The 15,471-nt window shown below is 41.9% G+C and overlaps 1 protein-coding gene across 1 annotated transcript in view; it reads left to right on the plus strand.

The window, feature by feature from the left end:
- POLE2 (DNA polymerase epsilon 2, accessory subunit) overlaps positions 1–8,523 on the plus strand; it is a 32,653-nt gene extending 24,130 nt beyond the window's left edge. Inside the window, exon 19 of the mRNA XM_050954700.1 lies at positions 7,601–8,523. Coding sequence (XP_050810657.1) covers positions 7,601–7,619 — 19 coding nt within the window. The 3' untranslated portion in view covers positions 7,620–8,523. The remainder of the gene's footprint in view (positions 1–7,600) is intronic.
- The last annotated feature ends 6,948 nt before the right edge of the window (positions 8,524–15,471 follow it).

Below are 15,471 nucleotides of genomic sequence, written 5' to 3' on the forward strand. Positions count from 1 at the left end.
ACCCAGCAACTGGAAGATAGCTAATGTAATGCCAATATTTAAAAAGGGCTCCAGAGGTGATCCCGGCAATCACAGACCGGTAAGTCTAATGTCGGTACATAAGAACGGCTGTACCGGGTCAGACCAAAGGCCAATCTAGCCCAGTGTCTGTCTACCGACAGTGGCCAATGCCAGGTGCCCTAGAGGGAGTGAACCTAACAGGTAATGATCAAGTGATCACTCTCCTGCCATCCATCTCCATCTTCTGACAAACAGAGGCTAGGGACACCATTCCTTACTCCATCCTGGCTAATAGTCATTTATGGACTTAACCACCATGAATTTATTCCTATCCTTCACAACCTCCTCAGGTAAGGAGTTCCACAAGTTGACTGTGCGCTGTGTGAACTTCCTTTTATTTGTTTTAAACCTGCTGCCTATTAATTTCATTTGGTGACCCCTAGTTCTTGTATTATGGGAATAAGTAAATAACTTTTCCTTATCTACTTTCTCCACATCACTCATGATTTTATATACCTCTATCATATCCCCCCTTCGTCTCCTCTTTTCCAAGCTGAAGAGGCCTAGCCTCTTTAATCTCTCCTCATATGGGACTCATTCCAAAACCTAATCATTTTAGTTGCCCTTCTCGGAACCTTTTCTAGTGCCAGTATATCTTTTCTGATATGAGACCATATCTGTATGCAGTATTCAAGATGTGGGCATACCATGGATTTATACAAGGGCAATAATATATTCTCAGTCTTATTCTCTATCCCCTTTTTAATGATTCCTAACATCCTGTTTGCTTTTTTGACCGCCTCTGGACACTGCGTGAACATCTTCAGAGAACTATCCACGATGACTCCAAGATCTTTTTCCTGATTTGTTGTAGCTAAATTAGCCCCCATCATATTGTATGTATAGTTGGGATTATTTTTTCCAGTGTGCATTACTTTACATTTATCCACATTAAATTTCATTTGCCATTTTGTTGCCCAATCACTTAGTTTTGTGAGATCTTTTTGAAGTTCTTCACAATCTGCTTTGGTCTTATCTTGAGTAGTTTAGTATCATCTGCAAACTTTGCCACCTCACTGTTTACCCCTTTCTCCAGATCATTTATGAATAAATTGAATAGGATTGGTCCTAGGACTGACCTTTGGGGAACACCACCAGTTACCCCTCTCCGTTCTGAGAATTTACCATTAATTCCTACCCTTTGTTCCCTGTCTTTTAACCAGTTCTCAATCCGTGAAAGGACCTTCCCTTTTATCCCATTCCAGCTTAATTTACGTAAGAGTCTTTGGTGAGGGACCTTGTCAAAGGCTTTCTGGAAATCTAAGTACACTATGTCCACTGGATCCCCTTTGTCCACATGTTTGTTTGACCCCTTCAAAGAACTCTTAACAGATTAGTAAGACAGATTTCCCTTTACAGAAACCATGTTGACTATTGCTCAACAGTTTGTTTTTCTATGACTTCGTCTTCACTACCCGCCGACGGGTAGCAATTGATTTCTCAGGGATCGATATATTGTGTCTCATCTAGACGTGATATATTGATCCCCGAACGAGCTCCTGTCGACTCTGGACTCCACCAACGTGAACGGCGGTAGCGGAGTCGACGGGGAGCCACAGACGTCGATCCTGCACTGTGAGGACGGTAGGTAAGTCGATCTAAGATACTTCGATTTCAGCTATGCTGTTCATGTAGCTGAAGTTGCGTATCTTAGATCGATTTCCCCCCCTAGTGTAGACTAGCCCTATGTGTCTGACAATTTTATTCTTAACTATTGTTTCGACTAATTTGCCCGGTACCGACGTTAGACTTACCAGTCTGTAATTGCTGGGGTAACCTCTAGAGCCCTTTTTAAATATTGGCGTTACATTAGCTAACTTCCAGTCATTGGGTACCGAAGCTGATTTAAAGGACAGGTTACAAACCTTAGTTAATAGTTCCACAACTTCACATATGAGTTCTTTCAGAACTCTTGGGTCAGTGCTATCGGGTCCCGGTGACTTGTTAATGTTGAGTTTATCAATTCCAAAACCTCCTCTAATGACACTTCAGTCTGTGACAGTTCCTCAGATCTGTCACCTACAAAAGCCGGCTCAGGTTTGGGAATCTCCTAACATCCGCAGCCATGAAAACTGAAGCAAAGAATCCATTTAGTTTCTCTGCAATGGCTTTATCGTCTTTAAGGGCTCCTTTTGTATCTCGATCATATAGGGGCCCCACTGGTTGTTTAGCAGCCTTCCTGCTTCTGATGTACTTAAAAAACATTTTGTTATTACCTTTTAACTTTTGTTTAACTAATCCCCTCATTTTTGTATAGTTCCCCCTTTTGAAATTAAATGCCACAGTGTTGGGCTGTTGAGATGTTCTTCCCACCACAGGGATGTTAAATGTTATTATATTATGGTCACTATTTGCAAGTGGTCCTGCTATAGTTACCTCTTGGACCAGCTCCTGCGCTCCACTCAGGATTAAATCTAGAGTTGCCTCTTCCCTTGTGGGTTCCCGTACCAGCTGCTCCATGAAGCAGTCATTTAAAGTATCGAGAAATTTTATCTCTGCATTTCGTCCTGAAGTGAAATGTTCCCAGTCAATATGGGGATAATTGAAATCCCCCACTATTATTGGGTTCTTAATTTTGATAGCCTCTCTAATTTCTCTTAGCATTTCATCATCACTATTACTGTCCTAGTCAGGTGGTCGATAATAGATCCCTAATGTTATATTTTTATTAGAGCATGACATTTCTATCCATAGAGATTCTATGGAACATGTGGATTCGCCTCAGATTTTTACTTCATTTGAATCTACATTTTCTTTCACATATAGTGCCACTCCTCCCCCTACACAACCTGTTCTGTCTTTCCGATATATTTTGTACCCCAGAATGATTGTGTCCCATTGATTGCTCTCAGTCCACCAGGTTTCTGTGATGCCTATTATATCAATATCCTCCTTTAACACAAGGCACTCTAGTTCACCCATCTTATTATTTAGACTTCTACGATTTGTGTACAAGCACTTTAAAAACTTGTCCCTGTTTGCCCTTTTCTGATGTGCCAGATTCTTTTTTATGTGACTGTTTATCATCTAATCTGGCCCTTACATTATCCTCTTCCATCCTCTGCTCCTGACTATAACCTGGAGATTCTCTGTCATCAGACTCTCCCCTAAGAGAAGTCTGTGTCCGATCCACGTGCTCCTCTGCAGCAGTCGGCTTTCCCCCATCTCCTAGTTTAAAAACTGCTCTACAACCTCTTTAATGTTTAGTGCCAGCAGTCTGGTTCCACTTTGGTTTAGGTGGAGCCCATCGCTCCTGTATAGGCTCCCCCCATCCCAAAAGTTTCCTTAGTTCCTAATGAATGTAAACCCCTCCTCTCTATACCATCGTCTCATCCTCGCATTGAGACTCTGAAGCTCTACCTGCCTACCTGGCCCTGTGCGTGGAACTGGGAGCGTTTCTGAGAATGCCACCATGGAGGTCCTAGATTTCAGTCTCTTCCCTGGCAGCCTAAATTTGGCTTCCAGGACATCTCTCCTACCCTTCCCTATGTCATTGGTACCTACATGTACCACGACCACTGACTCCTCCCCAGCACTACACGTAAGTCTGTCTAGATGCCTCGAGAGATCCCCAACCTTCGCACCAGGCAGGCAAGTCACCATACGATTCCCCCAGTCATCATAAACCCAGCTATCTACGTTTCTAATGATCGAATCTCCCATTACTAACACTTGCCTTTTCCTAGAAACTGGAGTTCCCTCCCCCAGGGAGGTAACCTCAGTGCGAGAGAAAACCCCAGCACCATCTGGAAGGAGGGTCCCAACTATGGGAAGGTTTCCCTCTGCTCCCATTGACTGCTCTGCTTCCCTGGGCCTTTCTTCCTCCTCAACAGCGCAGAGGCTGTCTGACCAGAGGTGGGACAATTCTACAGTACCTCGGAAAGCCTCATCACCATACCTCTCTTAGCTCCTCTAGTTCCCCACCCTAGCCTCCAACGTCCATACGTGGTCTCTGAGGGCCAGGAGTTCCTTGCACTGACTGCACACATACGCCACCCGCCCACAGGGCAGGTAATCATACATGCTACACTCAACGCAATAAACTGGATAGCCCCCACTCTCCTGCTGGGCCTCTGCCTGCATTGTCTCCTAGTTAATGAAAGGGTGGTTTAAAGAAGGAGGTTTTAAATGTAGTTTGGTTTATAGGTTTTTAAGGGGACTAAAGGGGCACAGATAGAACTGACAAGGGACCCCTGCTCCCTTCCGAAACTTCCTGTTTAGCAGCCCCTGTTCACAAAGCTCCCTGGTCGCTTGTGCGTGGCTTTATAAAGCCCTGGCCTGAGTGAATGCCCCACCCACTGATTAAGGCTCAGCCGATTACCAGAGGCTTCTAGCTTTCAAACCTTCCTTTGAAGCTCACAGCCTCCAACTGCCAGCCACAGCACCCGGTCCTTCAAACAACCAACCAAACACAAGCTCAGCACACAGCAAGTAACCCACAAACACACTATAGACAGTCACTTACCCCACAGTTGCTGTATTTGTACCTCCTTCACCTGGAGAACTCCCTTGCGAAACTCCCTGTTAGCAGCCCCTGTTCGCAAAGCGAAATATATGGAGCTATACCTATCTCATAGAGCTGGAAGGGACCCTGAAAAGTCATTGAGTCCAGTGCCCTGCTTTCATTAGCAGGACCAAGAACTGATTTTGTCCCTAAGTGGCCCCCTCAAGGATTGAGCTCACAACCAATGCTCAAACCACTGAGCTATCCCTGCCCCCTTACCGGGCAAATTAGTCGAAACAATAGTAAAGAATAAAATTGTCAGTCACATAGAAGAACATAAATTGTTGGGCAAAGTCAACATGGTTTCTTTAAAGGGAAATTGTGTCTTACTAATTTATTAGAGTTCTTTAACGGGGTCAACAAACATGTGGACAAGGGGGATCCGGTGCACCTAGTGTACTTAAATTTCCAGAAAGCCTTTGACAAGGTCCCTCACCAAAGACTCTTACGTAAATTAAGCTGGAATGGGATAAAAGGGAAGGTCCTTTCATGGATTGAGGACTGGTTAAAAGACAGGGAACAAAGGGTAGGAATTAATGGTAAATTCTCAGAATGGAGAAGGGTAACTAGTGGTGTTCCCCAAGGGTCAGTCCTAGGAGCAAACCTATTCAACTTATTCATAAATGATCTGGAGAAAGGGGTAAACAGTGAGGTGGCAAAGTTTGAAGATTATGCTAAACTACTCAAGGTAGTTAAGACCAAAGCAGATTGTGAAGAACTTCAAAAAGATCTCACAAAACTAAGTGATTGGGCAACAAAATGGCAAATGAAATTTAATGTGGATAAATGTAAAGTAATGCACACTGGAAAAAATAACCCCAACTTTTCATACAATATGATGGGGGCTAATTTAGCTACAACAAATCAGGAAAAAGATCTTGGAGTCATCGTGGATAATTCTCTGAAGATGTTCACGCAGTGTGCAGAGGCTGTCAAAAAAGCAAACAGGATGTTAGGAATCATTAAAAAGGGGATAGAGAATAAGACTGAGAATATATTATTGCCCTTATATAAATCCATGGTATGCCCACATCTTGAATACTGCATACAGATATGGTCTCATATCAGAAAAGATATACTGGCACTAGAAAAGGTTCCGAGAAGGGCAACTAAAATGATTAGGGGTTTGGAATGAGTCCCATATGAGGAGAGATTAAAGAGGCTAGGCCTCTTCAGCTTGGAAAAGAGGAGACGAAGGGGGGATATGATAGAGGTATATAAAATCATGAGTGATGTGGAGAAAGTGGATAAGGAAAAGTTATTTACTTGTTCCCATAATATAAGAACTAGGGGTCACCAAATGAAATTAATAGGCAGCAGGTTTAAAACAAATAAAAGGAAGTTCTTCACACAGCGCACAGTCAACTTGTGGAACTTCTTACTTGAGGAGGTTGTGAAGGCTGGGACTATAACAGAGTTTAAAAGAGAACCTCCATGAATTTATCCAGTTAAGTCCATTATGGCTATTAGCCAGGATGGGGTAAGGAATGGTGTCCCTAGACTCTGTTTGTAAGAGGGTGAGAGGGATGGCAGGAGAGAGATCACTTGATCATTATCTGTTAGGTTAACTCCCTCTGGGGCACCTGGCATTGGCCACTGTCAGTAGACAGGATACTGGGCTAACTGGACCTTTGGTTTGACCCAGTACAGCTGTTCTTATGTTCTAATGATATAGACAAAAGAACATCTTCTCTCGTTACCCCCCAGGGGTCTACTTGTACCCATACATAGCGTACTTGGGGACAGTGAAGTGAAGGTCAGATTTTGCCTTCAGAAACAAACATGCAGGTCCCATTGAAGCTAATGGAGTGAAGTACACAAACCTCAGGGCAGGAACTGGTCATTTTCCACTAACATGAATTTGTATTTGCTTATTTATTTATTAAATGCAACAATATCTTAACAGTATCTGGATGCAAATGTTCCAATAACTAACACAATTTTTGACATACTTTATACATAAATATATGTGTATTCAGGGTCCTGAATCCCTACAATACAAACCATAAATTTACAAATTATAGTAAAAATTTAGGTGATAAAATAATAAAATCAGTAAGTTTAACAAATAAAAAAAAGTACCTTATGCTTTTCAGTACCTCAAGCTCAATGGCAATGATGAAAGTAAGTAATTAAATTAAAGAGGTTAGGGTTGCCAACTTTCTAATTTCTGAAAACCAGACACTACTGCAGGAGTGCCAGAACCTCCCCCTGTCCTGCCTCTTCCCCCATGCCCAACGCCTTGCTCTCCTCCTTCATCATACCTCAATCCTCTGTCCCCACCCCTACCACCGCCCAGCTGGGCTCCCTCTGCTTTTGCACTGCCAGAGAACTGCAGCCCTTGACGGGGAGCCTGCCTGCCCACAAGATGCAGGTAGGAGTCAGCCCTGGTTGAGTAGGGGCCTGGTGCAGGTTGATGACCTGGTGCTCCTCCCACCCCATCCCCCCTTCCTCGTAACTGAACTTTTGGTGTCCAATCAAGACACTACACATCCCTTTTTGACTGGGTTTTCTGGTAAAAAACTGGACATCTGGCAGCCTCAGTGGAGGTGGTGCTGTATTGTGCCTAGGTCTAGTCAACAAGTGTTGGTTAGTTTTAGATTTCCAGTATTTTACACCTGTAAACTTCATCTGGTCTGGACAGTGATTGGAAAAAAAGGCCAGTCAAAATCTATTGGAAACAGAAAGCTTTGTATAGTAGGTTTACTGTTGTGATGAGATCGGCTTCATTTTGAATCAATTACAATAGAAGCTTTTGAAAAATATTTCTTGTGTTTAAATAGAGCTTTGTGATTCAGTTAATAAGTCTGTCTAGATGGTTGGTTGGTTGGTTTGTTTGTTTTTTAATGGCTGGTATAAACCCATAAAAATAAACCGGAAGATAGAAAATACCCCACAAAAAGGCAGTAAATCTGTTCAAATATTTAAGACTTTATTAAACTTTTCAGGTATGGAAGAGCATAATGGTAGTAAGTGAATTGGTTTCAAGAAATGATGCATGTTTTAAAAATTAAATACTGTTTTTAATATTTTCAGCAAACTTCAAGATCTCTGAATTTCTGAAAGACTGCATGAAGTCAAACATTCTGTTCCAACACACTGAAGAACTAATTTTAGATTGTTTCATATGGTTATGGATTTATTTTATTGTGTGTGAGATTATTCATATTTAAATGTCAATGCAAAAGACTTAAATTTTGTAAATAAATTTTACAGGAAAAAAATGTCACTGTTAGTTTCTTAGAAGAATGAAGGATTCATAATATACTGTGTGTTTGAATTAACTTGCAAGATCGAAAACTAGAAGTGGAGATGCAATTAAAAGAGATACTCAGACTGGATATATTTTATATTTAAACATTAAGTACATATTCAAAATTGTGTGCCTCTTCTGAGAATTTTGTTTTTTAACCTTGTGCTAGTCTTTTTTAAGTCAGGATCTACTTCTGACACACATATATAGATTTCTTTCTTGAACAGTTTTGTATGATTTATTCTACACTTGATTTGACAGTTTAAAAATAAGTATGTGCCTTAAATATTTGCCAAGTCCCCTTTGGAACCAGCATAGAGTAGCCTGCACCTGATCTTGGCTATATTGCCGTGTTTGATGAAATCCAGTGAAATATCAGTGAGGAGAAAAAAGCACTGGCAATCAAAGGCTTCCTTTGGCATACACAGAAAGATTTGAGCTTGGCTGCTAAAGAGTGTGACATAAAACATTTCCACAGTGAAGTATTTTATGCCGTAGTGTCTGTACAGAATTAGAAATATCTTTGAAATGTAAATGTTAGAGGCATTTGGACAGACACTGAATCACATGATAGACAAAATTATTTGTGAGAGGCAGAATCTTCTTTGAAGAGCAACTGCAAAAATATTTTAAACTATAGTAATTTTGACAGTTCTGCACTAACACCATTCTTGCACCTGATCCAATAAAGACACCTTGGAAACAAGCCAGGAACATTAAAGTATCTAACTGCTTGACCTTGTTTTGGTAGATATCAAGAACATAGGGAAAGGTAGGAGACAGGTTCTGGAGACCAAATTTAGTAGCATGCTCTGAAATGCTTCCAGTCCCACACGCAGGGCCAGTTAGGCAGAACAGCAGAGGCTCAATGCATGGATGAGACAACAGTGTTGGGAAGAGGGATTTTGGTTTATTAGAAACTGAGGAACCTTTTGGGAAAGGAGCCTGTACAGGAAGGACCTAAACCAAAGCAGAACCAGATTGCTGGAATGCAGAATTAAAAAGGTCATAGAGGACTTTTTAAACTAAGAACTACGGGAAAGCCAACAATTGTGGAAGAGCACAGAGTTTGGACAGAGACATCCCTTAGAGCAGTGGTTCTCAACCTTTCTAGACTACCATACCCCTTTCAAGAGTGTGATTTGTCTGTGTACCTCAAGTTTCACCTCACTTAAACTATCAGACATAAGAATACAAGTGTCACAGCATTACTGAAAAATAGCTGACTTTCATTTAATTCCATATAATTATAAATCGATTGGAATATAAATATTGTACTTACATTTCAGTGTGATACTTGAGCCTGTTTTTCCCTTATGCTCTTGGCAGAAGCCAAAGCCCCACTGCCGGGGGCTGAACCATGTAACTTAGCTTTGTGGCGCCCCCTGTGGTGTGGCAGGCAACTGCCCTGCTTGCCATCCCCCTAATGCCAGCGTTGCAACTCCCCCACACCCATCCTGTGACCCCCTGGGGGCGGCAACCCCCATGTTAAGAAACACTGATCTGGATGAGTTGAGTACCTCCAGAGGTACACACATGCCTGGTTGACAACCACTGCCTTAGAGTATCCCCTTTAATAAATCCTCCCTATATTCCAGTAAAGAGGAGAGGCAGAAACAGTCAAATGAAAGAGTCCCATTCAATTACATCACATGAATGCAGACAACTAAATACTGACACATTTTGTGCTGGTATACAAATGCTAGAAGTCTAAATGCTGAGATGGGTGAACCTAAGTGTCTAGTATTAAAGGAGGATATTCATACAACAGGCATCACAGAAACTCAGTGGAACACGCTTATACAGGGTACAAAATACAAAGGAATGACAGAGTAGGTTGCGTTGGTAGGTAAGTTGCACTGTATGTGAAAGAAGGCAGTCATATAGTAAAAATCTTAGATGAATCAAACAGTACCATAGAATCTCTATGGACAGACGTTCCCTGCTTGAATAATAAGAGTATAGCAGTAGGAATATATTACAGACCACATGACCAGGATTGTGACAGTGACTGTGAAATGGTCAGGGAGAGTAGAGAGGCTACAAAAACGTACCTCAGGATGGGATGCAGAGATAAAATGTCTGGACACCACTAAGGACTGCTGCTTGGAGCAGCTAATCCTGGAACCCACAAGAGGAGAGGCAATTCTTGATTTAGTCCTAAGTGGAGTACAGGATCTGGCCCAAGAGGAGAATATAGCTGAATCACTCAGTAACAGCAACTATAATGTCATTAAATTTAACATCATTGTAGGGGGGGAAATACCAAAGAAACCCACCAGAGTAGCATTTAGCTTCAAAAAGGGGAATTACCAAAAAATGAGAACTAGTTAAATGGAAATTAAAAGGAATAAGCACAAGAGTGACATGTTAAATAGTTTCCATGAAACTTGCAGGCAACATCAAAACAGAGGCTTGGGGCAGGACTACACTACTGTTTAAGTTGATCTAACTAACCTAGCCTAGGCCTGGTCCACACTACAGCGTTAAATCGATTTAAACAGCGTTAAATCGATTTAACGCTGTACCCATCCACACTACAAGGCACTTAAAATCGATTTTAAGGGGACTTAAAATCAATTTCTGTACTCCTGCTCAAGGAGAGGAGTAACCATAAAATCGATATTACTATATCGATTTAGAGTTAGTGTGGACGGAAATCAAAGTTATTGGTCCCATTCTTTTACTGAGATACCCAGAGTGCACCGCTCCGGAAATCGATGGTAGCCTGGGACCATGGACGCACACCCCCGAAGTAATGTGCCCTAGTGTGGATGCATAAAATCGATTTTATAAAACCTGTTTTATAAAATCGATTTTATTAATTTCGATTTTACTCTGTAGTGTGGACGTGGCCCTAGAGTGTGAAAAAGACACACCCTCCTGAGCAACGCAAGCTACAGCAACCCAAGTGCTGTCCACACTGGTGCGATGTCGGTGGAAGACACTATCCCACCGACACAGCTTCTGCCTCTCACCAAGGTGAAGTAATTATGCTGATGGGAGAGTGCTCTCCTGTTGGCATAGACCATCTTCACCAGACCCAGTGCAGCTGCGCCAATGTATTGTTTCTAGTGTAGACTTGCCCTTGGACTGAATGTATACCTCAAAAAAACCAAACATCAGTAAGGGTCAAAAAAATGCCTCCATGGCTAGACTGCATAAAGAGGCAGACAGAGACAAAAACGCATCCTTTAAAAATTGGAAGTCAAATCCTACTGAGGAGAACAGAAAGGAGCCCAAACTCTAGCAAGTTAAGTGTAAAGGTATAATGATGGAGGCCAAAAAAGAATTTGAAGCGAGCAAAAAAAATTTAAGTATATGAGAAGAAGAAAGCCTGCCAATCAGTGGGGCACTTGGATGATCAAGGTGCCAAAAAAGCACTCAACCAAGACAAGGCTGTTGCCAAAAAGCTAAATTAATTATTTGCACTGGTCTTCACTGCAGAGGATGTGAAGGAGATTCCCACACATAAACCATTTTTTTTTAGGTTACAAATCTGAGGACCTGTCCCAGATTGAGATGGCTGTAGAGAAGATTTTGGAACAAATGGATATTTTAAACAGTAATAAGTAACCAGGACCAGATGGTATTCACCTGAGTTCTGAAGGAACTCAAATATGAAACTGCAGAACTACTAACGGTATGTAACTGTTTATTTAAATCAGCCTCAGTACCAGATGACTGGAGGATAGTGAATGTCACGTGACACCATTTTTAAGAAAAAGCTCCAGAGGTGATCTTGGCAATTACAGACTGGTAAACCTAACTGCTGTGCCAGGCAAAGTGGTTCACACAATAGTAAAAAACAGAAGTATCAGACCCAAAGATGGATACGATATGTTGGGGGAGGATCAACATGACTTTTGTAAAGGGAGCTCATGCCTCACCAATCTATTAGAATTCTTTGAGGGTGTCAACAATCACGTAGACAAGAGTGAAACAGTTGATATAGGGTGTTTGGACCTTCAGAAAGCCTTTGACAAAGTTCCACACCAAAGGCTCTTAAGCAAAGTAAGCAGTCATGGGATAAGAGGGAAGATTCTCTCTTGGATCAATAACTGCCTGAAAGATAGGAAGTGAAGGATAGGAATAGTCAGTTTTCATAATGGAATGTGGTAAACAATGGGATCCCTCAAATCTGTATGGGGACCTGTGCCTTTAAACATATTCATAAATTATCTGGACAGAGAGGTAAACAGTAAGGTGGCAAGTCTGCAGTAGATAAAATAATTACTTAAGATACTCAAGTCCGAAGCTAACTAAAGAGTTACAAAGGGATCTCATACAACTGGATGGCTGGGCAGCAAAAAGACATGAAATTCAATGTTGATACATTGAAAAACATTGTAACTATACATACTAAATGATAGATTCTAAATTAGCTGTTACCACCCAAGGAAGGGATCTTGGAGTCATTGTGGCTAGTTCTCTGAAAACATCCACTCAATGTGCAGGAGCAGTCAAAAAAGCTAGCACAATGTTATGAACCATTAGGAAAGGGATAGATAGCAGATATCATAATTGCACTATATAAATCCAAGATACACTGACATCTTGAATACTACATGCAGTTCTGGTCTACCTCTCCCAAAAAGATATATCAGAATTGGAAAAGATACAGAGAAAGGCAACAAAGGTGATTTAGGGGTATGGAACAGCTTCCACAGGAGAAGAGATTAAAAAGCATGGGACTGTTCAGTTGAGAAAAGATAAGAGGAATATAACAGAAGTCTATAAAATGATGAATGATGTTGAGAAAGTAAATAGGGAAGTATTATATACCTCTTTACAGAACACTAGAAACAGGGTCCAATGAAATTAGGCTGCAAGTTTAAAACAAACATAAGGAATACATGCAATGCATAATCAACCTGTGGAACTTGTTTCCATGGAATGTTGTGAAAGCCAGAAGTATAACTGGGTTTAAAAAAAACTTGGATTAAGGATAGGTCCATCAATGACTATTAGCCAAGATGGTGAGAAGTAGCAATCCTATACTCTGGGTGTCCCTAAATTTGTGACAGCTGTACACTAGGACTGGACAACAGGGGGTTGATCACTTGATAAATTGACCTATTCTGTTCCTTCCCTCTGAATCATTTGGCACTGGCCACTAGCAAAGACAGGATACTAGGTTAGATGGATCATTGATCTGGCCCAGTATAGCCCTTATGTTGCTCAACATATAAAAAAAGAAATTAACCCTATAATTATTAAAGCTAGACCCACATTTAAAGTTGGAGGCTAAAAATAAAAAAGTTATAAATAACTTAAATGAAGTAACAAAGTTGTTTCCAGTAGAAAGCTGGGCAGTAATCAATATGCTTAATGTGCTGTGGATACTTGAGGTTTATGCATCATGAGAAAAACCTTCCATGTCTGAGTGGTGCTTCTTTCTAAGTCTCAGTCACTTTAACAAGCTATTTTCACTCAAAATTAACAAAGCCCTTCCAATGGGAAACAACTTTTTAAAAAATCATTTGAAGAAATGTTTCTTAAAAAAGGCTAGACTTTTCTCCTCCTCTTTGTGTAAACCTGAATAGCTCTTACCCACAGTGGCCTTTAACCTTGTTACTTATTTAACCATATTAAAGAGCCTCAGTGGGAGACTTCACACCTTAACTGAAAGCTTTGACCTTTTTAAAAAAAGAAAATAAAAGTTTAAAGAGACTCTGAAGGTTAACATGACACTGGGGCTTTAAGCTAGATGCCTCTGCAGGAGCTGGGGGAGAATGTATTGCTACCTTCAGAAATTCTTTGCTATCCTGGAGAGATTTCCAACTAGTGGTAAGATGATTGCTACAGCCTGGGAACCGACTGGCTACACAGCAGTTCTGCAGAAAAGAACCAGGGGATTACAGTGGGTAAGAAGCTGGACATGAGTCAGCAGTGTGCCCTTGTTGCCAGGAAGGCTAACAGCATATTGGGCTGCATTAGTAGGAGCATTGCCAGCAGATCGAGGGAAGTGATTATTCCCCTCTATTTGGCATGGTGAGTATTGCATCGTGTTTTGGGGCCCTCACTACAGAAAGGATGTGGCCAAATTGGAGTGAGTCCAGCGGAGGGCAATGAAAATGATTAGGGGGCTGGGGCACATGATTTATGAGGAGAGGCTGAGGGAACTGGGCTTGTTTAGTCTGCAGAAGAGAAAAGTGAGGTGGGATTTGATAGCAGCCTTCAACTACCTGAAGGGTAGACGATGGAGCTTAGCTGTTCTCAGTGGTGGCAGATGACAGAACAAGCAGCAATGGTCTCAAGTTGCAGTGCGGGAGGTCTGGGTTGGATATTAGGAAACACTATTTCATAAAGAGGGTGGTGAAGCACTGGAATGGGTTACCTAGGGAGGTGGTGGAATCTCCATCTGTCATAAACAGATAGTTAAGGGTTAATGTCTCTTTCACCTGTAAAGAGTTAAAAACAGTGAACCTGGAACACCTGACCAGAGGACCAATCAGGAGACAAGATACTTTAAAATCTCGGTGGAGGGAAGTCTTTGTGTGTTCTTTCTTTGTCCGTATCCTCTCTGGGTTCTGAGAGGGACCAGACATGTAAGCTGATTCCTCCAATCTTTCTGAAAAAATCTCTTCTGTTCTAATTTTAGTAAGTACCAGGAAAAAGGCGAGTTTAGTCTTTTGATTGTTTTCTGTATTTGTAAATGTGTATTTTGCTGGAAGTATTTTAAATTGTATTTTGCTAGGGAGAGGCTTCTCTCTAGTGTCTATAAGCTGAAAAACCCTGTAAAATTTACCATCTAAATTACAGACACAACTTTTTACTTTTTTTCCCTTTCTTTTTATTAAAAGTTTTTATTTTTAAGACTTGATTGATTTTTTTTTTTCCCTTGTTGAGGCTCAAGGGAATTGAGTCTGTACTCACCAGGGAATTGGTGGGAGAGAGAAGGGGGGGGGGGGGAAGGTGGAATCCCTTTGTTTTAGATTCATGGAGCCTGAATCTGTATTATCTTCTGGGGAGGGGGCAAGGTGCACTCCTCTGTTTTTAGATTCAAGGAGTTGAATCACAGTGATCTTCCAGGATAACTCAGGGAGGGAAAGCCTGGGAGAGGCAACCGTGGGGGAAAGGGTTTATTTTCCTTGTGTAAGATTCTGGGGGGTCCTCTGGGAAGGTTTTGGGGGGGGACCAGAGTGTACCAAGCACTGCAAGTCCTGGTTGGTGGCAGCACTACAGGATCTAAGCTGGTAATTAAGCTTAGGGGGATTCATGCTGGTACCCCATCTTTTGGATACTAAGGTTCAGAGTGGGGGATTTATATCATGGCACCATCCTTAGATGTTTTTAAGGCCCTGCTTGACAAAGCCCTGGCTGGGATGATTTAGTTGGTGTTGGTCCTGCTTTGAGCAGGGGGTTGGACTAGATAACCTCCCAAGGCCCCTTCCACCCCTGATAGTCTCTGATTCTATGAAATCATTCAGGTCTTTAACTGCTACAAGCAGGGCCCCAGCTTTAGCTAGGAAGGTGAGAGCCACAGTGGGCAGCCAATGACTGAGTCCTGCCACTGCACTGAGGGGGGATCGAAGCAGTGAGTAAAAATTAGGCAGCATCTCCCCCTAATCAGTGCCCTGGCTGCACCTCTGCCTGGCTGGGGGAAGCTGGCCTGTGCCAGGCAGCCGTGGGCCTGCTGAGGGGGGAGAGG

The sequence above is a fragment of the Gopherus flavomarginatus genome, chromosome 5 (assembly GCF_025201925.1).
Source record: "Gopherus flavomarginatus isolate rGopFla2 chromosome 5, rGopFla2.mat.asm, whole genome shotgun sequence".
Classification (NCBI taxonomy): domain Eukaryota; kingdom Metazoa; phylum Chordata; order Testudines; family Testudinidae; genus Gopherus; species Gopherus flavomarginatus.